Source organism: Pleurodeles waltl, chromosome 8 (assembly GCF_031143425.1).
Source record: "Pleurodeles waltl isolate 20211129_DDA chromosome 8, aPleWal1.hap1.20221129, whole genome shotgun sequence".
Lineage (NCBI taxonomy): Eukaryota > Metazoa > Chordata > Amphibia > Caudata > Salamandridae > Pleurodeles > Pleurodeles waltl.
In genome coordinates, this window is record NC_090447.1 from 529,388,476 (window position 1) to 529,414,070 (window position 25,595).

The following is a 25,595-nucleotide window of genomic DNA, read 5'->3' on the forward strand; positions in this document are numbered from 1 at the left end:
TATATTACCTCTAAGGGGAACCCTTGGACTCTGTGCATACTATTTCTTACTTTGAAATAGTGCATACAGAGGCAACTTTCTACATTGGTGGATCAGCGGTGGGGTACAAGACTTTGCATTTGCTGGACTACTCAGCCAATACCTGATCGCACGACTAAATTCCAAAAAATTTCATTAGAAACTGATTTTTGAAATTGTAGCTATTTTTCTAAATTTTTAAAAGTCCTGCTAGGGCCTTGTGTTAGTCCCTGTTAGCATCTCTTTTAGAGTTGAAAAGTTTTGTAAAAGTTTGAATTAAGTTCTAGAGATAGTTTTAGATTCTTAAAAAGTATTCCAACTTTTAGAAACGTAATGTCTACTGCAGAAGAGATGGTGATGGAACTCAACCTCACCTCTTACCTGCATCTTAGGATGTCAGAGTTAAGGTCTCTCTGCAAAATCAAAAAGATTAAAACTGGTTCAAACCCTACCAAAGTACAGCTCCAGGAGCTTTTGGCAGAGTTTGCTAAAAACAACCCCTCTGATGATACCTTCCCAGAGGGGGAAGCTAGTGATGTGGAAGAATTCCCACCTCCAGTCCTAGTTAGGGAGAACAGGGTCCCTCAAACCCTGTATCCACAAGTGATAGTCAGAGATGCTGCTTCTCTCACAGGAGAGTACAGCAACTCTGGAAGCATTGAGGGCAGCCTCAATGAAAAGGACCTCTTGCTAGCCAGGATGGCCAAAAGACTGGCTTTGGAGAGACAGCTCCTAGCCATAGAAAGGGAAAGACAAGAGATGGGTTTTGGTCCCATCAATGGTGGCAGCAACATAAATAGGGTCAGAGATTCTTCTGACATGTTGAAAATCCCAAAAGGGATTGTAACTAAATGTGAAGATGGTGATGACATCACCAAATGGTTCACAGCTTTTGAGAGGGCTTGTGCAACCAGAAAAATAAACAGATCTCACTGGGGTGCTCTCCTTTGGGAAATGTTCACTGGAAAGTGTAGGGATAGACTCCTCACACTCTCTGGAAAAGATGCAGAATCCTATGACCTCATGAAGGCTACCCTGACTGAGGGCTTTGGATTATCCACTGAGGAGTATAGAATTAGGTTCAGAGGGGCTCAAAAATCCTCGAGCCAGACCTGGGTTGATTTTGTAGACTACTCAGTGAAAACACTGGATGGTTGGTTTCAAGGCAGTGGTGTAAATGATTATGATGGGCTGTACAATTTATTTGTGAAAGAACACCTGTTAAGTAATTGTTTCAATGATAAACTGCATCAGCATCTGGTAGACCTAGGACCAATTTCTCCCCAAGAATTGGGAAAGAAGGCAGACCACTGGGTCAAGACTAGGGTGACCAAGACTTCCACAGGGGGTGACCAAAAGAAAGGGGTCACAAAGACTCCCCAGGGGAAGAGTGTTGAGACATCCAAGGGAAAACGTAAAGAGTCTTCTATAGGGCCCCAAAAACCTGCTCAGGAGGGAGGGTCCAGAGCCTCTTCACAATCCAATTTTGGGTACCAGGGTAAAAACTTTGATCCCAAAAAGGCCTGGTGTCGTAGCTGTAATCAGCAAGGACACCAAACTGGAGACAAGGCCTGTCCCAAGAAAGGTTCCACTTCTAACTCTACTCCAGCTAACACGGGAATGGCCAGTCTCCAAGTGGGATCAACAGTGTGCCCAGAGCAAATCAGGGTTCACACTGAAGGTACATTAGTCTCTGAGGGTGGGGTGGATTTAGCCACACTGGCTGCCTGCCCCCCTAATATGCAAAAATACAGGCAGCAACTCTTAATTAATGGGACAAGTGTAGAAGGCCTGAGGGATACAGGTGCCAGTGTCACCATGGTGACAGAGAAACTGGTTTCCCCTGGCCAATACCTGGCTGGACAAACTTATCCAGTCACCAACGCTGACAATCAGACTAAAGTACATCCCATGGCTATGGTAACTTTAGAGTGGGGAGGGGTCAATGGCCTGAAACAGGTGGTGGTCTCCTCAAATATCCCTGTAGACTGTTTGCTTGGAAATGACCAGGAGTCTTCAGCATGGGCTGAGGTAGAACTCAAAAGCCATGCTGGGTATCCCTGAACTGGTGTGTGTCAAGACAAGGGCACAGTGCAAGGCTCAGGGTGAAAAAGTGGTGTTGGAGCCTGGAAAAAGGGACCAACCCTCCAAGAGAAAAGGAAATAAGACTGGGGAACCAGCTTCAACACAACAAGAAAAAGAGAAACTCTATTCCCAGGAAGAAGTTCTGCCCTCTGAGGGAACTGAGCCCATGGAGTTAGAACCTTATCAGGTTGAGCTCCTAGGCCCAGGGGGACCCACAAGGGAACAGTTGTGTAAGGGGCAAGAAACCTGTCCCTCTCTTGAATGCCTTAGGCAGCAAGCTGCTGAAGAGTCCAAAGGAAAAATAACAGGAACGCATAGTGTCTATTGGGAAGATGGACTCCTTTACACAGAGGCAAGAGATCCCAAACCTGGTGCCACTAGCAGAGTGGTAGTGCCTCAGGAGTTTAGGGAGTTCATTCTAACCTTAGCTCATGATATTCCTCTTGCAGGGCATTTGGGACAGACCAAGACTTGGGAGAGATTAGTCAACCATTTCTATTGGCCCAACATGTCCCAGAAGGTAAAGGAGTTTTGTGTCTCCTATGCCACCTGTCAAGCCAGTGGTAAGACAGGTGGACACCCAAAGGCCCCCCTCATTCCACTTCCAGTGGTGGGGGTCACCTTTGAAAGAGTAGGTGTGGACATAGTAGGTCCACTTAAACCTCCCACAGCCTCAGGGAACCAATACATACTAGTAGTAGTGGATCATGCTACTAGATACCCTGAAGCAATTTCCCTTAGGTCGGCTACTGCCCCTGCAGTAGCCAAAGCACTCTTTGGCATTTTTACCAGAGTGGGATTTCCTAAGGAGGTGGTGTCTGACAGGGGTACCAACTTCATGTCAGCATACCTGAAACATATGTGGAATGAGTGCGGGGTGACTTACAAATTCACCACACCATACCATCCACAAACCAATGGTCTTGTAGAAAGATTTAAAAAGACTTTGAAAGGCATGATCATGGGGCTCCCTGAAGAACTCAAAAGGAGATGGGATGTCCTCTTGCCATGTCTGCTTTTCGCCTACGGAGAGGTGCCTCAGAAGGGAGTAGGGTTTTCCCCCCTTTGAACTTCTGTTTGGCCATCCTGTCAGGGGACCACTAGCTCTTGTAAAAGAAGGCTGGGGGAGACCTCTTCATGAGCCTAAACAAGATATAGTGGACTATGTACTAGGCCTACGTTCAAGGATGGCAGAGTACATGGAAAAGGCAAGCAAAAACCTTGAGGCCAGCCAACAACTCCAGAAGATGTGGTATGACCAAAAGGCTGCTATGGTTGAATTTCAGCCAGGGCAGAAAGTCTGGGTTATGGAGCCTGTGGCTCCCAGGGCACTTCAGGACAGATAGGAGTGGCCCTTACCCAGTGCTAGAAAGAAAGAGTCAGGTCACCTACCTGGTAGACCTGGGCACTAGCAGGAACCCCAAAAGGGTGATCCATGTGAACCGCCTCAAACTCTTTCATGACAGGGCAGATGTGAATCTGTTGATGGTAACAGATGAGGACCAGGAAGCTGAGAGTGAACCTCTCCCTGATCTCCTCTACACAGACCCTAAAGACGGCTCAGTTGATGGAGTGATCTATTCAGACACCCTCTCTGGCTAACAGCAATCTGACTGTAGGAAGGTCCTGCAACAGTTTGCTGAGCTCTTTTCCCTAACCCCTGGTCAGAAACACCTGTGTACCCATGATGTGGACAAAGGCGACAGCATGCCTGTCAAAAACAACATTTTCAGACAGTCTGACCAAGTTAAGGAAAGCATCAAAGTGGAAGTACGCAAGATGCTGGAATTGGGAGTCATTGAGCACTCTGACAGCCCCTGGGCTAGCCCCGTGGTCTTAGTCCCCAAACCTCACACCAAAGATGGAAAGAGAGAGATGAGGTTTTGTGTGGACTACAGAGGACTTAATTCTGTCACCAAGACAGATGCCCATCCCATTCCAAGGGCAGATGAATTGATTGATAAGCTAGGTGCTGCCAGATACTTAAGTACCTTTGACTTGACAGCAGGGAACTGGCAAATTAAAATGGCACCAGAAGCAAAAGAAAAGACAGCATTCTCCACACCTGATGGGCACTATCAGTTTACTGTGATGCCCTTTGGTTTAAAGAATGCCCCTGCCACCTTCCAAAGGTTGGTGATTCAAGTCCTTGCTGGCTTGGAGTCCTTTAGTGCAGATTATCTTGACCATATTGCTGTCTTTAGCTCCAGCTGGCAGGATCACCTGGTCCGCCTGAAGAAGGTTTTGAAGGCCCTGCAGGCAGCAGGCCTCTCTATCAAGGCATCCAAATGTCAGATAGGGCAGGGAACTGTGGTTTACTTGGGACACCTTGTAGGTGGAGGCTAAGTACAGCCACTCCAGCCCAAGATCCAGACTATTCTGGACTGGGCAGCTCCAAAAACCCAGACTCAAGTCAGGGTATTCCTTGGCTTTACTGGGTACTACAGGAGGTTTGTGAGGGGTGTCACTATGGCTCCATATCCCTTCACAAACCTCCTGTAGTTCCTTGTAGGTGGAGGCTAAGTTCAGCCACTCCAGCCCAAGATCCAGACTATTCTGGACTGGGCAGCTCCAAAAACCCAGACTTAAGTCAGGGTATTCCTTGGCTTGACTGGGTACTACAGGAGGTTTGTGAAGGGATATGGAGCCATAGTGACACCCCTCACAGAACTTACCTCCAAGAAAATGCCCAAGAAGGTAAACTGGACTGTAGAATGCCAACAGGCCTTTGACACCCTGAAACAAGCTATGTGCACAGCACCAGTTCTAAAAGCTCCAGATTACTCCAAGCAGTTCATTGTGCAGACTGATGCCTCTGAACATGGGATAGGGGCAGTTTTGTCCCAAACAAATGATGATGGCCTTGACCAGCCTTTTGCTTTCATTAGCAGGAGGTTACTCCCCAGGGAGCAGCGTTGGAGTGCCATTGAGAGTGAGGCCTTAACTGTGGTTTGGTCCCTGAAGAAGCTGAGACCATACCTCTTTGGTACTCACTTTGTAGTTCAAACTGACCACAAACTGACCACAGACCTCTCAGATGGCTAATGCAAATGAAAGGTGAAAATCCAAAACTGTTGAGGTGGTCCATCTCCCTACAGGGAATGGACTTTATAGTGGAACACAGACCTGGGACTGCCCATGCCAATGCAGATGGCCTTTCCAGGTTCTTCCACTTAGAAAATGAAGACTTTTTTGGGAAAGGTTAGTCTCATCCTCTTTCGTTTGGCTGGGGGGGGGGGGGGGGGCGGGTGTGTGTAAGGAAATGCCTCCTTGGCATGGTTACCCCCTGACTTTTTGCCTTTGCTGATGCCAAGTTATGATTTGAAAGTGTGCTGAGGCCTGCTAACCAGGCCCCAGCACCAGTGTTCTTTCCCTAACCTGTACCTTTGTTTCCACAATTGGCACACCTTGGCATCCAGGTAAGTCCCTTGTAACTGGTACCCCTGGTACCAAGGGCCCTGATGCCAGGGAAGGTCTCTAAGGGCTGCAGCATGTCTTATGCCACCCTGGAGACCCCTCACTCAGCACAGACACACTGCGTGCCAGCTTGTGTGTGCTGGTGGGGAGAAAATGACTAAGTCGACATGGCACTCCCCTCAGGGTGCCATGCCAACCTCACACTGCCTATGGCATAGATACGTCACCCCTCTAGCAGGCCTCACAGCCCTAAGGCAGGGTGCAATATACCATAGGTGAGGGCATAGGTGCATGAGCACTATGCCCCTACGGTGTCTAAGCAAAACCTTAGACATTGTAAGTGCAGGGTAGCCATAAGAGTATATGGTCTGGGAGTCTGTCATACACGAACTCCACAGCACCATAATGGCTACACTGAAAACTGGGAAGTTTGGTATCAAACTTCTCAGCACAATAAATGCACACTGATGCCAGTGTACATTTTATTGTGAAATACACCCCAGAGGGCATCTTAGAGATGCCCCCTGAAAACATACCCGACTTCCAGTGTAGGCTGACTAGTTTTACCAGCCTGCCACACACCAGACATGTTGCCGGCCACATGGGGAGAGTGCCTTTGTCACTCTATGGCTAGTAACAAAGCCTGTACTGGGTGGAGGGGCTTCTGACCTCCCCCTGCAGGAACTGTAACACCTGGCGGTGAGCCTCAAAGGCTCACCCCCTTTGTTACAGCACCCCAGGGCACTCCAGCTAGTGGAGATGCCCGCCCACCCCCCTCCGGCCACGGCCCCACTTTTGGCGGCAAGGCCGGAGGAGATAATGAGAAAAACAAGGAGGAGTCACTGGCCAGTCAGGGCAGCCCCTAAGGTATCCTGAGCTGAGGTGACTCAGATGGAGGATTCCCCCAATAGGATTAGGGATGTGCCCCCCCTCCCCTCAGGGAGGAGGCACAAAGAGGGTGTAGCCACCCTCCGGGCTAGTAGCCATTGGCTACTAACCCCCAGACCTAAACACACCCCTAAATTGAGTATTTAGGGGCTTCCAGAACCTAGCAAGATAGATTCCTGCAACCTAAGACGAAGAAGGACTGCTGACCTGAAAGCCCTGCAGAGAAGACGGAGACACCAACTGCTTTGGCCCCAGCTCTACCGGCCTGTCTCCCCACTTCAAGAAAAACTGCAACAGCGACGTGTTCCACAGGGTCCAGCGTCCTCTGAAGCCTCAGAGGACTACCCTGCATCTAAAAGGACCAAGAACTCCTGAGGACAGCGGCTTTGCTCCAAAGAAACATCTTTGCAACAAAGAAGCAACTTTTAAAGAACACACGTTTCCCGCCGGAAGCGTGAGACTTTGGGTGCAGAGTGCAATGCCCCCGGCTCGACTTGTGGAAAAACAACGCTATAGGGAGGACTCCCCGGCGACTACGACCCTGTGAGTAGCCAGAGTTGACCCCCCTGAGCCCCCGCAGCAACGCCTGCAGAGGGAATCCAGAGGCTCCCCCTGACCACGACTGCCTGCTTCAAAGAACCCGACGCCTGGTAAAGACACTGCAACCGCAGCCCCCAGGACCTGAAGGATCCGACCTCCAGTGCAGGAGCGACCCCCAGGTGGCCCTCTCCCTTGCCCAGGTGGTGGCTTCCCCGAGGAGCCCCCCCCCACCCCACCCCCCCTTTTTGCCTGCCTGCTTCGCTGAAGAGATCCCTAGGTCTCCCATTGAAACCTATTGCAAACCTGACGCCTGTTTGCACACTGCACCCGGCCGCTGAGGGTGTACTTTTTGTGCTGACTTGTGCCCCCCCCCCGTGCCCTACAAAACCCCCCTGGTCTGCTCTCCGAAGATGCGGGTACTTACCTGCTGACAGACTGGAACCGGGGCACCCCCTTCTCCATTGAAGCCTATGAGTTTTGGGCACCACTTTGACCTCTGCACCTGACCGGCCCTGAGCTGCTGGTGTGGTAACTTTGGGGTTGCTCTGAACCCCCAACGGTGGGCTACCTTGGACCCAACTCTGAACCCTGTAGGTGGTTTACTTACCTGCAAAGTTAACAAACACTTACCTCCCCCAGGAACTGTTGAAAATTGCAGTGTCCAGTTTTAAAATAGCTTATTGCCATTTGTGTGAAAACTGTATATGCTATTTTGCTAATTCAAAGTTCCTAAAGTTCCTGAATGAAATACCTTTCATTTAAAGTATTGTTTGTAAATCTTGAACCTGTGGTTCTTAAAATAAACTAAGAAAATATATTTTTCTATATAAAACCTATTGGCCTGGAATTGTCTTTGAGTGTTTGTGTTCCCCATTTATTGCCTGTGTGTATACAACAAATGCTTAACACTACCCTCTGATAAGCCTACTGCTCGACCACACTACCACAAAATAGAGCATTAACATTTTCTCTTTTTGCCACTATCTTACCTCTAAGGGGAACCCTTGGACTCTGTGCATACTATTTCTTACTTTGAAATAGTGCATACAGAGCCAACTTCCTACAGGGAACTTCCTTGCTAGAAAGTGCTTCAGCACTGGAAGACTTCTGACTTTAATAGAGTTGGAGAGGAACTCTTGAGACTGACTACTAACCCTGGATGTTTTTTATACAGCATGGGAAATAACCACTACTGCTAGCGTGAGAAGGGAGTGAGACACAGGGATCTGCCTACAAAACACTACAACCCAGAGCTCAGGGGACACTGTGTAGTTGTTTGTGAATGTTGCATTTCCCTTTGTGTTGTTAGTAATAATAAAAAGACTTATTTTGTCATAAAAGTGACTATCTGGATGAATAAAGGTTTATAGATTCTGCTGTGTGTATTTTGAGTTTTGAGTGTTCACCCACTTGAACTGTTCGGACTACACTATTCCTGAGAGTCACATGCTGAAGCGGTACTTGGCCTAGTTGCTCTGGATCCTTGGTAGGTCGAGCCCTGAAACATCATGAGTAAGTCACCTCAACCTCCCACAGCTGGCCCCAGTAACCACTGCTTGCCGTACGGCCCTGCGAAAGGGGTTCTGACAGGAGTTGACATATGTACTACCTCCAGATCTTCCATGATTATGTCAGCAGTTACAGTCTGTTTTTGCTCGTTTATCAGTGTATTTCAATACAAAAACAAGTGAAAAACGTGAAGTTTGAGTTCGCATATACATTGATAAAGAGCAATTTCTGTAGCAAAGTTGTTCTGACTGTTAGTGGGACAAAAGAAAAATTTCCTGTTCAGTACTCAAGTCTCAGGTTTTAATAGGAGAGAATCAAAATTAATAATTCTTTCTACTGTAAACTGTTTCTGCTGTTTACTGGCCGCTCTTGTCCCCTCATCTGCAATCCTTTTTTACCCCAGCTCCTTTTTCGTTTGTTTCCGTGTGCTTTCCTTTTGCCTGTTCTGGTCTTTCCACTGGTCTTATAACAAATAACTGTTAACTTACACCTAATCTGTATCTCCTGACTTCTAAAATAATTTAGTTAATTGGTGGAGCTGATGACTGGAACTGATTTGCTATTAGAAGCTGTTAGCATCTGCAGATGACAAACTGAGATTGAAAACTGTATCACTGATGGTCAGTTTTGTGAAATTAGCAGTGATCTGTTGCTCAATTTGCTGATGTTATCAAATCTCTTAGCAAAAGTGGACTATTTATTTTCTGTAGTCCCATTCTCATTTGTACCGTCTGAATTTTCAGATGTGCCAGGAATGCCTGCAGACCCCTGACCTCCCTGGAGAGGCCCCTCATGTGACCCTCCCAACCCTTCAAAGGAGTATTTTTTGCCATGATGAGATAGCTCAAGTTGGCTGGAATGGAAATCCTGCTTTTAGATTTGTTGGGAATCGCCACTATATTGGAGCTTTTCTTTATCCGCCTGAAATGGTATCCTCCATATGTGGCAGAATGGTATTAGTGTTATGGAGGGTGACATGAGACCCCATGAGAACTTGTATACTCAGACAGGGACAGAGCTGCACTTGCAGAACGTCACAGACATGGTCTGTAATTTTGAGATGTATTCTGTTGATGGAAATACCTTGTCTACCTTGAACTGTTTTTGTGCAGAGCAGTGAATGGAATGTTTTTCCTTGATAGCGTCAAACCCAGCTGTTGAAATGAGCTGATGGAGACCATCATCAGAACTTCCTGAGCAAGGAATGCTTTCACCAGCATACGGAAAGAACTGCCAGAATAAGAAGGCTTTCCTGTTGGAGTTCTTAAAGGTGCAGGTGGTGTTCATTCATTTCTGGATGAAAAGGAGGTTTTTGTAGGAACTCTATGTTGTCTTGACTCCACTCTTTGGAGCTCCCCGCATCCAGTTGTGATTTTGTTCTCCTCAAGGGCAAAACAAGAAATTGTACTCCCCGCAGCCTGAATCCTCTATACTGAATATGGGTTCATCAATATGCCTGTGACAGTTTGGAGCCTCAAAAGAATGACAATGAAGCTGCCAATACTGGAGGGTGGCTAAGGAATGAAGGGTATCTGTGTCCATTTTGATGCTTTGCATAGTGTCATAAGAATGCTATCCAAAGAGTATTTGCCCATTGAAGGTCATGTCTAGTACCTTGGCCTGCACCTCTTAGAGGCAAGAAGTGGACTGCAATCAGCATTGCTTTCAAAGTAATGCAACCCCTTCTAGATGGCAGAAACCTTCCCTCGACATATTCATTGCTCTGTCGGTAATGTCTGCAGAGGAGATGGCTTTCCCATCATCCTGTCTGTCCTCAGGAATGAGATCCACTAGGGAAAAAAATGTAACTCTACATTTAATGTCATACCACCCGCGAATGGTCAGAGTGCTTGCAACTCACTTGAAGTTGCTGCTGAAGAAATATCACTGCGCCCCAGACTGTTGATGCGCCTGCCATCTCTATCTGGAGAGCCGACCCGTCATTTTAGGATTCCTAGACTGCCATCGGGCCACTGCTGTGATAATGAGGACAGTCAAGTATTTACAGTGAAAAATACCTCCGCTACAGATCAATACACATCTTTTCAAGGCTTTTTCACATCTTTTCAAGACTAAGCACTGGCTGGAAGCTGGCAGCTGGCATACACCCATGTTAATTAGCTTTCTGACAGTCAGTTCAGCCAGGGAAAGTGTAACTTTCTAAAAGTTACTTTCCCTTATGGTTTATTACAAATTTGACTCCGCCACTAAATTGGATTTCAAAGTACTATTAATACAGTTATTTTTCTAGCTGGTTCCTTTCCCGAGTTAATAGTATCAGCATTTTAATTTATGCTCTAGGCCTGTCATAGTGAAAATAGCTGCTGGGGCTATGTCATTGTTGGGACATTGTAATAATCCTTTTTACATGTCTCATTTTTAAATATGATGCACTCTATCTTGTGGGCTGCAAGGCTTACATTGGAGTGACTTATTAATATTTAAAAGGGAGCTTTTGACCAGTCAAAAGATTGTATTTTAGCAGGTCCAATTGCAGTTTTTCTGCTGCTACATTCAGGCTACAGTGGTAGACGAGAAGCCATGTTTGTACTGCCCCTGTACCGGATGGCACAATAGGGTCTGCAGTCCACTTTAGCTTCCAGGCCCTCGGTACATGTACCATATACTAGGACCTTATAGGCATGTTAAATATGCCAGTTAGGAGTATGCCAATTCAACCATGTTTAAAGGAGGAGCATAGGCACTTTACTACCAGCTAGCAGGGATAAACTGCATTGAGTTTCAATGTCAGCAACAGTCCAGCAAAGTCAAAGAATCCAGGGGGACCGTGCAGAAAAGACAGAGTTCCTACAAGTCAGTTGAGAATCTGACCATGTCCCCCTTCACAGGTTTCTGCTCGAGCTCTCCCAAGTGACAAAAAGATGGTCAGATTGTCATCAGAAAAACTAATGATAAGATCTATATTCAGGGACTGGGCAGAGAAGTGAAGAACACAGCCAACCTTTTAGAATAGATCATCAAAATGTGGAAGGGAACACCTGGGTCCCTTTTCAGCGGAGCCTGTCTGTTCTTAGATGGAATGTGCCTACCAGATAGGCAGCAGTCAGAAATATGATCTTCCTAAGGCCAAAGAGCACATCTCTACAGACAGTTAAATCATGGTGAGGTGAAATAAGCTGCTCCTGCACAATAACAAAGGGAAGACAGAAAAAAAGTCCTTCAACTACAGCAAGTGCAGAAACAGGTGCTGTCTTCTGGAGGCTGAATATGTGGAGCTCTAGCTGACCAGAAGACAGCTCAAGGCTTTAATCTGAGCAATGGATAGGAATGGTCACTTCAAATAGCAGAAGTTGACTGGAACCCCCACAGAAGGATATATTTGAAAGTCAACTAGAGCTAAATAAGTCAGGGGCTATGCCCTTATAACATTATAAGTGCTGCACCTGAGCCACAACCACCCAAAGTCCATTTCAGTGATTTTTTTCTCAAGTGTAACCTGTCTATGGATACCACTTGGGTGAAACAGTTTTTAATGGGCAGTAGTCTCTGGAACCCATCAATTATGAACTGAAGTTGCTTTGCAACTGGTAGGGTACTACGATTTTCGGTAGTGCTTCGATTCCTTTTGTAAGTGGACAGGTTTACACTGTTGTTGCATTTAACAAAACTTTGATAAACTGCAGTCTTTGCTAGATGACTAGCAATGCCTTAATCTAGTTTACCCAAAAATTAGTTGCCCCAGTTGTATGCAGATAGAATGTTACAGACTGGTTGGTTCAATGCATGTGAGGGAAATAGTGTAGAGAGGCACAGGGTCGGCAGCCCTAGCATACCAATGGGGAAGCAGTGTGTAGTGTTCGAGTGCAGTTTTGGGAATTAGGCTATTTAAGTGTAGGTGTCAGTTACGAGGGCCGAAGATGTGCTACAGTCATGGAATAGTGAGTTATCAAGGAAGCACAAAGAAGTGGAGGGGTACTGGAAGGAACTCAAAAAATGTCACTCTGCAAAATCATACGGAGTTAGATTCCACAGAGTTCCACCAAGGGGCAGAAAATACATGTTGCACTGCTCGAGCTCATATTTTAGCGCTGGTAATGCATTCTGCACTGAAACAGAGCAAACAGCTCCATATTTCAAGGTAAAAACAAATAAAAAGACTACCTGAACCGTCCGTTCTGGTACAATACCTACTCGAAAAACTATTTTCGAGTTGATTTTGCTGCTGCTTAAGTAAAAAATCTACTCAGGAACTAACCCTGCTTGTAGAATAAAAATTCTGCCTGGGCCTAATGGAGGTATGTTCTAGTTGATTAGCCAGATGTCAGATTTGGTCAACCAAGGGCTTGTAATACTGGATGAAACAGGTTTATGGGAAAAACCATTTCTTATGACCGATTTATCTGCAGTTATCTCATATTAAAAACAGGTTTGTAGATTTGATCATGCTTACTCTTCTGAGGGTTTGTCACAGAAAGTGACTCAGGTGTATGGGAATAGAAACAACCTCAAAGCTTTACAAAAAGTCAGACGACCATGAAGGCTCCTTATGCATGTAAAGAAATGGCTCCCTGTTGCAGTTACCCCCCACTTTTTGCCGGATACTGATGATGACTTGACTGAGAAGTGTGCTGGGACCCTGCTAACCAGGCCCCAGCACCAGTGTTCTTTCACCTAAAATGTGCCATTGTCTCCACAATTGGCACAACCCTGGCACCCAGGTAAGTCCCTTGTAACTGGTACCCCTGGTACCAAGGGCCCTGATGCCAGGGAAGGTCTCTAAGGGCTGCAGCATGTTTTATGCCATCCTAGGGACCCCTCACTCAGCACAGACACACTGCTTGCCAGCTTGTGTGTGCTGGTGGGGAGAAAATGACTAAGTCGACATGGCACTCCCCTCAGGGTGCCATGCCAACCTCACACTGCCTATGGCATAGGTAAGTCACCCCGCTAACAGGCCTTACAGCCCTAAGGCAGGGTGCACTATACCACAGGTGAGGGCATAGGTGCATGAGCACTATGCCCCTACAGTGTCTAAGCAAAACCTTAGACATTGTAAGTGCAGGGTAGCCATAAGAGTATATGGTCTGGGAGTCTGTCAAAAACGAACTCCACAGCTCCATAATGGCTACACTGAATACTGGGAAGTTTGGTATCAAACTTCTCAGAATAATAAACCCACACTGATGCCAGTGTTGGATTTATTAAAAAATGCACACAGAGGGCATCTTAGAGATGCCCCCTGTATTTTACCCAATTGTTCAGTGCAGGACTGACTGGTCTGTACCAGCCTGCTGCTGAGAGACAAGTTTCTGACCCCATGTGGTGAGGGCCTTTGTGCTCTCTGAGGACAGAAACAAAAGCCTGCACTGGGTGGAGGTGCTTCACACCTCCCCCCTGCAGGAACTGTAACACCTAGCAGTGAGCTTCAAAGGCTCAGGCTTTGTGTTACAATGCCCCAGGGCACTCCAGCTAGTGGAGATGCCCGCCCCCTGGACACAGCCCCCACTTTTGGCGGCAAGTCCAGAGGAGATAATGAGAAAAACAAGGAGGAGTCACTGGCCAGTCAGGACAGCCCCTAAGGTGTCCTGAGCTGAGGTGACTCTGACTTTTAGAAATCCTCCATCTTGCAGATGGAAGATTCCCCCAATAGGATTAGGGATGTGCCCCCCTCCCCTCAGGGAGGAGGCACAAAGAGGGTGTAGCCACCCTCAGGGCTAGTAGCCATTGGCTACTAACCCTCCAGACCTAAACATGCCCCTAAATTCAGTATATATATATGTTGAGTAAATACTTCTCCTTGAATTGGATTTCTGACGAAACCTCTAGGCGCCAGGGATTTTGTTGTTGTTTTTTTAAAGTTGGGGAGCGACCCCTTAGGCAATGGTCGCCCCCCCCGGGGGGCAAATTGTATTTAGGCCATTTCTGCCCCACTTGGGGGCAGATCGGCCCATTTTTATTAGGACAATGTGCCCCCAAGAGGGGCAGAAACCCCTAGACACCAGGGATATATTTTTGTTTATGTTTACTTTTGTTTTTTATATATGGGGAGCGACCCCTTAGGCAAGGGTCGCTCCCCTGGGAGGAAAATTGTATTTAGACCATTTCTGCCCCCCATGGGGACAGATCGGCCGATTTTTGTTAGGCCAATCTGCTCCCAAGGGCGGCAGAAACCACTAGACACCAAGGGTCTTCATTTATTTGCGCCAATTTCACGCAAGGGGAGAGACCCCTTAGGCAACGGTTGTTCCCCTGGGGGTGGGGGGGGCGCATTTATTTTAGGCCATTTCTGGGCCCCCTTGATCTAAAGTCAAGCTCAATAAACAAATTGCTAGTACAAATAGCTCCAAAGCCAATGCGTTGTGCCGGTAGACGTGTAGAAAATGTACTTTTGAAATAGACCTCTAAGTTTAATATGCAAAAAAGACAAAGTGGCATCTGCAAAGAGGTGTGTGACTCAGAGTGCAAGCTGATTCACAGTTATCACAGAACATCCCAGGATAAATAACTTTTAATTTTGTATTTTTGATTCTGTATAATCCGTAGTCCAGTTCAAAAGTCCACCTGCAGGTAGCTAAGAATCTGATTCATAAACAATAGGGGAGTGTAAAAGATCAGCAACGGATAAAATAATGAAATGTAATACTATTAATATAAGTGCTTTTGCAATAACAAATTTATCCTCAAACATCCATGATCTTGCAGAGTACAATATTTATGTGCACCTCAAGGCGTTTTTTTGTAGTTGTTCTGGCAGAATTGTTTGCACCAGAAGTGGAAAATACACATCATGCACAGAAAACTATTGTGATTAGTTTGGAGGCAGGAATGTTTCCTCCTCCATGTAAGTTAGAGGTCAGCAAAGGGTTGCTGGCCATATTCCCAGGTGGGTTACAGACACAGCGGGGAGTTTTATTTTCTTTCCTTGTGATATATCTAGTTGGACTGAAAACCCTTCTATGGCTCAACTGTATTATTTTCAAAGGCAGCTGTCACCAAATTCAACGCACAGAAGATATTCAAATTAGAATTACATTTTTGGGTAGTGTTACAATCACAGTGAACTGGTCTAAAACAATATACTGCCAGTATGGATGCAAACAAGCGGTGGTGATTGGACGAGCGAGTAACACTTCAGTTGCTTTAATATTGCGTAAATGACCAAAATACCTCAAGCAACATACTTGATATAGCTGGATTCAGTAATTACCTGTTGTGCATTAAGTTGTTTTAATACTGGCAACAGAATGTCATCAGTCTTCGACCTATACCACCCAAAGGCAGTTGCACAGAATATGCAAGTGGTTAAGAAATAACATATTTAAAATTATTCTTACTCAAAACAGAATGGAATGCTGTCTGGCCAATTATTAAAATAGCCACTTAGTAACGAACACCATTTTATTTATAAAACAAAGTTTCACACATCAATAAGAAATTCTAGAATGTGATGCTTATGAAATTAACCACATGATGAGATTGGGGTCAATTGTTCTTTGTTTTCAAGTGTCTCGAATCCAAATGTATTAGCAGGAAATAGATAACTTGTGCTGTACTGCGTCGTTGATATTAAATGCCCGATTCAATAAACTCCTTTTGAATCCAAGCATCACAAAGGTGTACTAAAGCTAGTTTTTCATTTTAAAAATTCAAATCTGATCCACATCATCAGGATGTGGATTTTCACGAATGCAAATTCACTTACTCCGAAAGGTGCACCTACTCTCTGGACTTTTCTACATGAGCAGTTGTGTATCAACGAAGGGACATTTAGAGGAAAGTGGCTTACTTGAAGAGCAAGTATCTAGCAAAGTCTTGTTGACTCATAAGTACACTTAATTTCAGTTGTCCATGAAACAATAAAGTTAATCCACACCATACTTCTAATTAAATGGTCCATAATGTCTATGTGTATTTTTGTCAGTTAGGTAATTTGTTAAAGTGCATTTTCCTCCAGACATACTAATTTCCCAATTTAATTTCTCCAGTGTCTGTCATGAAAATGAGGGTATCCGTGCCTCCAAAGTCTTTCCTCGCTTATCTACTATGTAGCTGCACATCCCTCAGCTCTGCTCTCAAATTCTACAAAAGCGCTGGTCCTTCAGAAAAGATTAATATCGGGAGCCAAGTGATTAGAAATCTTTCACATGGATGGCTTTAAAAGATTATAAATCCATGCATAAACATTTCAAAATGCCAATAATAATAAATAACAAGCATACACAAAACAGTAAATATAATGGCAAGAACTGAAAGCTCAAGTCAGTGAAAACTAGTCATAATGCTATTTTGCACAATGCGCGTAGGGGAACTTTGAACTAGAAATTTAAGTTGATCGAAAAAAACACCTGTCATAAATACTGCTCTCTTTATGAACACTGAAATGGGGTTTAGGCAAGAAATTCCTAATTGTTATTTGGATGATTGTAATCTTTCTTCTGAGCGTGCTTTGGCAGTATGAATATCTTCACATGTAGGTGAAGGTGGTTGAGGATAAATGTAATAAAAGACTGCAAATTAGAAGCTGAAGCACTTGCGCTGTCTTTTGACACAAAGTAAATAGAAGCACAAAAAGTACACCAGTAGAAATTCTCCCGAGAGTGGCGAGCTCAAAGCAAATCAACTATTGGTTCCATCACCTCAGTAAGCTTACTTCACTTCAAAAGAAGATATGCATTGTGGATCTGGCAGGCCAAACACCAAACATTTGCAAATTTACAGTTCAACTAACAATTATTTTGTTTCTTTCACAAAGGTGTGGTTTGGATGAGATAGACCCTTCATGTCCCTTTCTATTTCTTTCCTGTAATCCTAGTAGAAAACGTATCTACAACAACGCACAATAGATATCTTAAACCTTAGTTTTGACTTTGCCTACTCACATGGCCATTAACGTAGACCTGCGTATTACATCAGCGTCAGGAAACCTTTATCTTCAGATTAAGAACAGTCTCGCTAGATGCATAAATGCTTAATAAATTATATAGCACTGTTTACAACTTTTATTTTTCTTTAACTGAATAAAATTACACAAAACAAAATATCCCAGTTTTTAAAAAGTTTCTATGAAAGTGAAAGACTCCTATGTAAGAACCGGAATGGCATAGGTTTCCTGGGTATTCTGTCACAAATGTGACGGAGTACCCTGTCCTCCAAACCCTTGAACCGCCCCCTCTATACTGAATCGGGCGAACCGTCAGTTTTTTTTTACATCATTGGCCCCTTTGGCTCCGCCGCTGGAAAATGTATTCAGAGATCGTGAAAGAGATGCAGCCATCAGAGTAAGGACATCAGACTGCCTGCTGTATTTCGATCAGGTGATCACCACCAGGGAAAACATGGTGATCACGGATAGAAAAGAAACATAAGAACCTCCACACTCTCAGAGAAAACTCCCAAGGTGTGAAGGTCATCAGTTTTTGACTTTTCAAAAAAAAAAATTAAACAAATGCTGCTATGGGTGAAAAACAAAAGTTTCTTGCTGAAGGACTGCGTAACGGACAATGGCTGTCCATTAAACTTGTAGCGGTATGAAGGCACAGAGATCATCGCTAGTTGGGGGTGGCCTCCAAATATGGAATCCGTCTGCCAGTCAGGGTGGGGAACGTAATGTCCTTCATCACGCCGATGGTCAGAGTAAAGACTGCCACACTCGAAATAATGCCCTTAATGTGCCAAGACATATTTTTACGTGTTCTAGAGCCCCAACCCTCATGAGAGAGCACAAACAGTGTGAAAGGTCTCCAGTTTCATTCCGAGCCTAATCCCAAGTGATCTTGCAGCGAAAATCTCACTAGCCCAAAATTATGCTCAGTTTGTGTGTAGGATATGCAGAGGTCATTGTTGCAACTAGTGAGGTTTGGCTAAGTCCAATAAACATGAAGCACATGCTAATCCTGGATAACATGAAAGCTTGATCTGCCAGGGGCTAAAGGCAGTCAGAAAAAAAGCGGTCATGGGAACAGAAGTGGAATCACAAACACTTGAAACACAGTTTTGAATGGAGTTGGCGCTTGTGGGACACTGTATGTTGCTGCTACAATCATTTTAGACTGACAAAGAAACAACTGCCTTTGCAGCACCTGTTGGATATTGGCTCTTCACCAAAACTTTAAGAAGCTTTGCAGGTCTAAGCTACAAATTAATTCAACACATCCAAGCAAACACACTGGTTTAAACTTCATGATGGCAAAGGTACCAAGGATATCAAGCAATCACATGAGACAATTGGATACTAGGATCCATATTCTTGTCACTCATGATAATGCAGTGGGGGATCTACAGGGAGTGCAGAATTATTAGGCAAGTTGTATTTTTGAGGATTAATTTTATTATTGAACAACAACCATGTTCTCAATGAACCCAAAAAACTCATTAATATCAAAACTGAATATTTTTGGAAGTAGTTTTTAGTTTGTTTTTAGTTTTAGCTATGTTAGGGGGATATCTGTGTGTGCAGGTGACTATCACTGTGCATAATTATTAGGCAACTTAACAAAAAAAAATATATACCCATTTCAATTATTTTTCATTACCAGTGAAACCAATATAACATCTCAACATTCACAAATATACATTTCTGACATTCAAAAACAAAACAAAATCAAATCAGTGACCAATATAGCCACCTTTCTTTGCAAGGACACTCAAAAGCCTGCCATCCATGGATTCTGTCAGTGTTTTGATCTGTTCACCATCAACATTGCGTGCAGCAGCAACCACAGCCTCCCAGACACTGTTCAGAGAGGTGTACTGTTTTCCCTCCTTGTAAATCTCACATTTGATGATGGACCACAGGTTCTCAATGGGGTTCAGATCAGGTGAACAAGGAGGCCATGTCATTAGATTTCCTTCTTTTATACCCTTTCTTGCCAGCCACGCTGTGGAGTACTTGGACGCGTGTGATGGAGCATTGTCCTGCATGAAAATCATGTTTTTCTTGAAGGATGCAGACTTCTTCCTGTACCACTGCTTGAAGAAGGTGTCTTCCAGGAACTGGCAGTAGGACTGGGAGTTGAGCTTGACTCCATCCTCAACCCGAAAAGGCCCCACAAGCTCATCTTTGATGATACCAGCCCAAACCAGTACTCCACCTCCACCTTGCTGGCGTCTGAGTCGGACTGGAGCTCTCTGCCCTTTACCAATCCAGCCACGGGCCCATCCATCTGGCCCATCAAGACTCACTCTCATTTCATCAGTCCATAAAACCTTAGAAAAATCAGTCTTGAGATATTTCTTGGCCCAGTCTTGACGTTTCAGCTTGTGTGTCTTGTTCAGTGGTGGTCGTCTTTCAGCCTTTCTTACCTTGGCCATGTCTCTGAGTATTGCACACCTTGTGCTTTTGGGCACTCCAGTGATGTTGCAGCTCTGAAATATGGCCAAACTGGTGGCAAGTGGCATCGTGGCAGCTGCACGCTTGACTTTTCTCAGTTCATGGGCAGTTATTTTGCGCCTTGGTTTTTCCACACGCTTCTTGCGACCCTGTTGACTATTTTGAATGAAACGCTTGATTGTTCGATGATCACGCTTCAGAAGCTTTGCAATTTTAAGAGTGCTGCATCCCTCTGCAAGATATCTCACTATTTTTGACTTTTCTGAGCCTGTCAAGTCCTTCTTTTGACCCATTTTGCCAAAGGAAAGGAAGTTGCCTAATAATTATGCACACCTGATATAGGGTGTTGATGTCATTAGACCACACCCCTTCTCATTACAGAGATGCACATCACCTAATATGCTTAATTGGTAGTAGGCTTTCGAGCCTATACAGCTTGGAGTAAGACAACATGCATAAAGAGGATGATGTGGTCAAAATACTCATTTGCTAATAATTCTGCACTCCCTGTAGTATCCGTTTCGATGAATTAGTACAATAATCCACATTCTTCATCCAGGCTTTTAAAGCCACACATCCTATAATACGGACCAAGAATCCCTTTTGTGAAAGTGGGCTGTGGGATTGTTTGAGATAAACATTTTATTTCCATTATGATAAATGCTGCAGCCTTGACTTTGTATCGTAGTAAAACCTACTCCTCGCAACACTGTCAAGACCTGCTTTGGACTGTGGTAACCCTTGACATATCAAAGACTGGTAAATAAGGGAAGAACATATTTGCATAGAATTATATCAGATGGTCTTGAGAATATGAAAATGAAGAGTCAGATGAGAAGGTGACCAAAGAGAATTGTGTTAAAGGACTAGAAAGATCAACACTACGATTCAGATCCAACCGAAATTGCTGTTCTGTATTGCCAGATCATTTTAATTAAGATCAATACCCCATGTCCACTAACAAACAATTGAAATGACAATGAATACAAAGATTTAAAACTGCATATAAGGCTACAGCTGTAGCGCCTGCAACAGGTCTCTCTCATACAATGATGACTGAGTGAATAAAACTATACAGAGACTCCAAGTATACTAATAATTAAACACCTTGTTCACCTGCCAAGAATACACAGAGTATGTAGTCAACCTTAAAATGACAAAATATGTGGCTAGAATTGTAGCTATATGGCTCACACTAATAATCCATGCAGATACAGGTGCTCAGATTACCCAATTTACATATTCAAATACCAAACAATCTGTTTCTGTTACAAAAAGGAAATCAACATAGGAAGCTGCACATGAAGGTAAGCAAAGTGAGCAAAAGGATACTCCCTAATCTGCTCAAGGTCTGGCCTCCCCCAGGAGAAGGCTCCTTGGCTGTCATCTACAACAGGTTTGAGATAGGCTTCTGCAACTGCCAGATTTGGGAAGGACTCTTGAAGCTCCAGTTCTCGCAGTTTCTTTTTCACTTTTGTGTCATTTGGATTGGCCCTTATTTTCTTATTTTTCTGTGCTTCTGCCCACCAGTCCCTAGAAGACATATGGAAATAAACATATTTTAAACAAAACAGCCTATGATAACAATAAACCATGCACAGGGATCAGTTCATGGAATAGAAATGACTGCAATAAAGCACTGCCAGAGAGTGCTCAGTGCTCTCACTCGGGGCTCTGGTTGTCACTTCAATGTAAACGTGTCTCTTGTAAAGAATGTATGTCACAATTCTCTTAAAAGTTGTAAAATGTAAAAGTTCAAATCAGTTTCAACATAAATGCAAGTTAGGCACTATTGCAAAAAAACATGACAGCAAGACTTTGTTTCAATCGTTTCTGAAGTAAAAATGTTTAGGAAAAATATAGTTATTTCTTTGTGTGACATACAATTAAAGAATTAGTAAAGCCCCAAATGTGGTATGAATGTTCGAAGGATCTTCAAAGTACAAAAAGTTGAATTAGTTTGAAACATTTGATTTACTTTGCCCTATATTTCTGGAATTCTATGCAAAAATGTTTAAAAAAAATAAAAAATAAAAATAAAAATCAATGAGCAACAATTATTGGATCAAAATAACTTGACATATTAACTACATTAAATTAAAGTGTGGTATTATTGGTCAACCCTCTGAAACAAGTTACCCCACTTTGACAAGAGCCAACTTATTATTAAGGGGTACTACACCCTTAACATTCACCATAAAAGTCTGTCGCGCAGTTTTGTATATCTAACCCTGCATAAAGAGGGAACCCAGCCCAAGCACAATGCAGCATTAAGCAATTAAGTGCTCATGGACACCCTGTACAATTATAGAAACATTTAATTTTAAACACAATGTGGCCGCAAATACATTCCTCTATAGTGAAAGTTTTGAACCAATGTTTTTCGTTGGTGGCAAAGCCAAATCAACTAACATCTTCCCAGGGTACCTGGGGGTAACTAAGTCAATAACTGTTGCAAATTCACTAGCAATAATGGATGAAAATTGCAATTTTCACGTCTTTACCCAACTTGGGGCAGGACGTGCGAAGGATTGTACTGTAACGAAGGCTCTGGTCTGCAAAATCAGAGCCTTTGCAACCACAAAATGATCTTTTGATATGAACAAAGCCTATATTGTGATTAGATAAAATGTTTACTGAATCAGAATTTTGGTTTGCAAGTTGATACCAAATTGCTGTATGGAAATGGCATGTTTAAGGCGCACGTTCCAAAAGCGATTCGCAATGGGATGCAGTCATATTTTGCAAATTAAATCTGATTGCAAAACATTCATATTTTATCAACTATACAAAGGTAGTCGGTAACTCATTCACATATAGGAAGGGGTCCCAGAAGACCTCTTCCCTTATGTGAATGCTGACAAAAACATATTTAGGAGCAAGCAGAGGTGGGGGCTCTGCCTTGTAACTCTTAAAAAAACAATTTATAAAAATTGTCTTTTTTTTTTAAGCACATCCCATTTTCCTTTCATCCTGAGACACATCCACACATAACACTATGGTGTAGGCTGAGAGGAATAATGCTGATGGGTAGGCCATAAAGGGAAAGCCAGAGAAGAGAAAGTGCACAATTGAATCGATGGGAAGTGGCTGTTTATAGCGTCAAGCTGAAGAAATTAAGGGAGTGGGGCCCAAAAGGAGACTGGGGCAAGGTGAGTGAAAAAATGGAGAGGCGTGTAATTGAAAAGTGAGGGGCACTTAGAGCCCAGCGGAATAGATGAGGAAAGGCAAGACAGCACAAATGTTGTGCATAGGGGAGGGTTTTAACAGCATCAAAGGTGAAAACTGAAAGGAAAAACAAAAATGTTAAAGGAAGTTCCTGGCAACAGTAATATTAAAAAAAGAGATGAAAGTGAAACATCAAGTTTACATGAAGGTGACATGAAAGTACAAGCCAAAAAGGGAGGCAAAAAGATAATGCCAGTCTGAGTGAGACAGAAAACAACAAAGACATTATGAAATGAAGAGGAACAGAAAAAAAAAAAAAAATTAATAGACAAAAGCTGCAATAAGAGAGGGTACACATATAGGACAGTTGAGACATATTTGATTGCTCGGTGCCATAAGCAGCAATACAGTGGAAGACTTTGGAATTGTATTGCTCCAAATAGCATGTTGCAGTGATGTCAATATAATTATTTATTGGTAATGGGATGACAGTAATAAAGGTATTTGCAAATTATGCTGCCTAGTTGTCTTGCCTTAAAATTAGATGAGTGTATGTTTTTGAACATTTTTAATCACATTTAAAGATTTGTATTGTTTTAAATAGCAACAATATGTTATTAATAAGAAATTACCTGAATTCAATGAGAGGTTGCAATCCGTGACCAGGGAATTCATTCAGAATTTCCATTGCAGTGACACAGCCTACAGTTGGTATTCCATCGGTGTAGTCACTGCCCAACAAATAGGCAAGATTAATTAACTTGTTTCTGTCCAGCCCTGAGAGAGAAAGAAACACTTACAAGAGACCCTCGCATAACACTCAACAAAAACCCATCACCCATCTAATAAGAGAACATCACGCAGCTCCAGGAGCTTCACACATCACCCTTGCATATCCCCCACACACCAGCATCCACTTTTCAAGAGATCCTTACATAAGCCCAAACAATTCTGGCTTAACATTTAGTGGCTCCGTGCCTGTAACCTTCATGTCAGAGAGATTCCCTTGATGCTGCCCCCATGGGAACTTCAAATCCCACTGCAGAGCCCGCATATGCCTTCTGACATTTGGGTCCCCAGCAGGATGCAGGAGGCCATGAGGCCCAGCAGCCTCAGAGTCATTCTCACCAAAATCCAGGACAGAGGCTGAAACATCGGTATCATAGCATGAATATCCTGGACTCTACGCTTGGGAGGATATGCCCGAAATTGCACTGTGTCCAGAACAGCTTGGATGAAAGGGAGCAACTGAGAGGGAGTGAACCCGAGCGCATGCAGGAGGTCTGCCGTAGTCTGTGGTGGGAGACGACATCCTGGGTGAGCCTGACTTCAACAGCCAGTCATCGAGGTAGGGGAAGACTGAAATCCCGGACCTGCTCAGATAAGCTGCGACAATCACAGTCACTTTGGTGAACACCTAAGGGTCGTTGGTAAGGCCAAAGGGGAGCACAGTAAACTGCAAATGCTTATGACATACCACGAAATGCAAGTACCATCTGTGGACAGGCAGAACGGGAATATGGAAATATGTTTCCTGCAAGTCCAATGCTACCGTCCAGTCTCCTGGGTCCAGGGCAGATAGGACTTGAGCCAGAGTGAGCATTTTGTACTTCTTACTGAAGAGGTTGAGGCACCTGAGGTCTAGGATAAGGCAGAGGCCCTTGTCCTTTTTGGGCACCAGAAAGTAGTGGGAATAACAACCACAACCTATTTCTGGCACAGGGACCCTCTCTATAGCTCCTTTGGCCAAGAGAGCCAAACCTTCCTCGTGGAGAAGTGCCAGGTAATCCTCTGTCATCCGACTGTAGGATGGTGGTATGGATAGAGGGGAAGTTTTGAAGGGGAGGGAGTAGTCCCTTTGGACTATTTGCAAAAACCCACCTGTCTGACGTGATGGATTGCCAGTGAGGTAGGTGATGGCGAATCCTGCCTCCAACTGGCCCCTGATGGAAAAGCGTCAGACCAAAGTTTGGAGGCTGCAGGGGGAGGGGTGGTGAACTGGGCAGACCACTGGCTCCCTGATTCACGAGGAAATTGGATCCCATGTCCTCGGCCACACAGAGGCTGGGCAGCATGTATGGCACAGTGGCAGGAGGGAAAGTGATGTGGTCGGGCAACCCTTCTGTAGCCACGAAGGGGGCGAAAAGCAGACTGAGGGGGGCTCAAGGACTGGGCTGTTGCCCAGGACTCCTTAAAGAACTTGAGCGCCGAGTCTGCTTTGTCTCCGAAGAGAAGGGTGCCATTGAAGGGCATGTCCTTAAACGCAGCCCAGACATCCCCCAAAAAGCCAGACGTCCTCAACCTAGCGTGGCGCCTCAAGGCCACCGTTGATGCAACCGATCTACATAGTAAGTCGGTCATATCCAGTCCACATCATATCGTGAGCTTCGCTGCATCTCTCCCATCAGCTTGAAAGGGAATGGCCAAGGCCTCCTCTGGGACCTGTGGCAGCACCTGAGTGACAGTATCCCATAAGGTAAGGGTGTAACTGCCCAAAAGGCATGCAGTGTTCACGGACCACAATGCCAGATTAGAGGAGGAAAACATTCCCTTCCCAAACTGATCCAGTCTTTTGGATTCCCTATCTGGGGGTGTGGAAGGGAATGTGCCTGAGGGTGCAGAGGCCTGGATAACCAAGCTCTCAGGGGTGGGATTTTGTGTTCGGAACACTGGATCACTA

At 44.4% G+C, this 25,595-nt stretch overlaps 1 protein-coding gene across 3 annotated transcripts in view; it reads right to left on the minus strand.

Moving 5' to 3' along the window:
• Positions 1-25,595, minus strand: part of ERCC5 (ERCC excision repair 5, endonuclease) — a 163,153-nt gene that overhangs the window by 33,020 nt on the left and 104,538 nt on the right. For all 3 annotated transcript variants that reach the window (XM_069204561.1, XM_069204559.1, XM_069204560.1), the window contains 3 exons: positions 23,548-23,692; positions 21,080-21,280; positions 15,626-15,710 (listed from right to left, as the gene is read on the minus strand). In XM_069204561.1, coding sequence (XP_069060662.1) covers positions 15,626-15,710; positions 21,080-21,280; positions 23,548-23,692 — 431 coding nt within the window. The remainder of the gene's footprint in view (positions 1-15,625; positions 15,711-21,079; positions 21,281-23,547; positions 23,693-25,595) is intronic.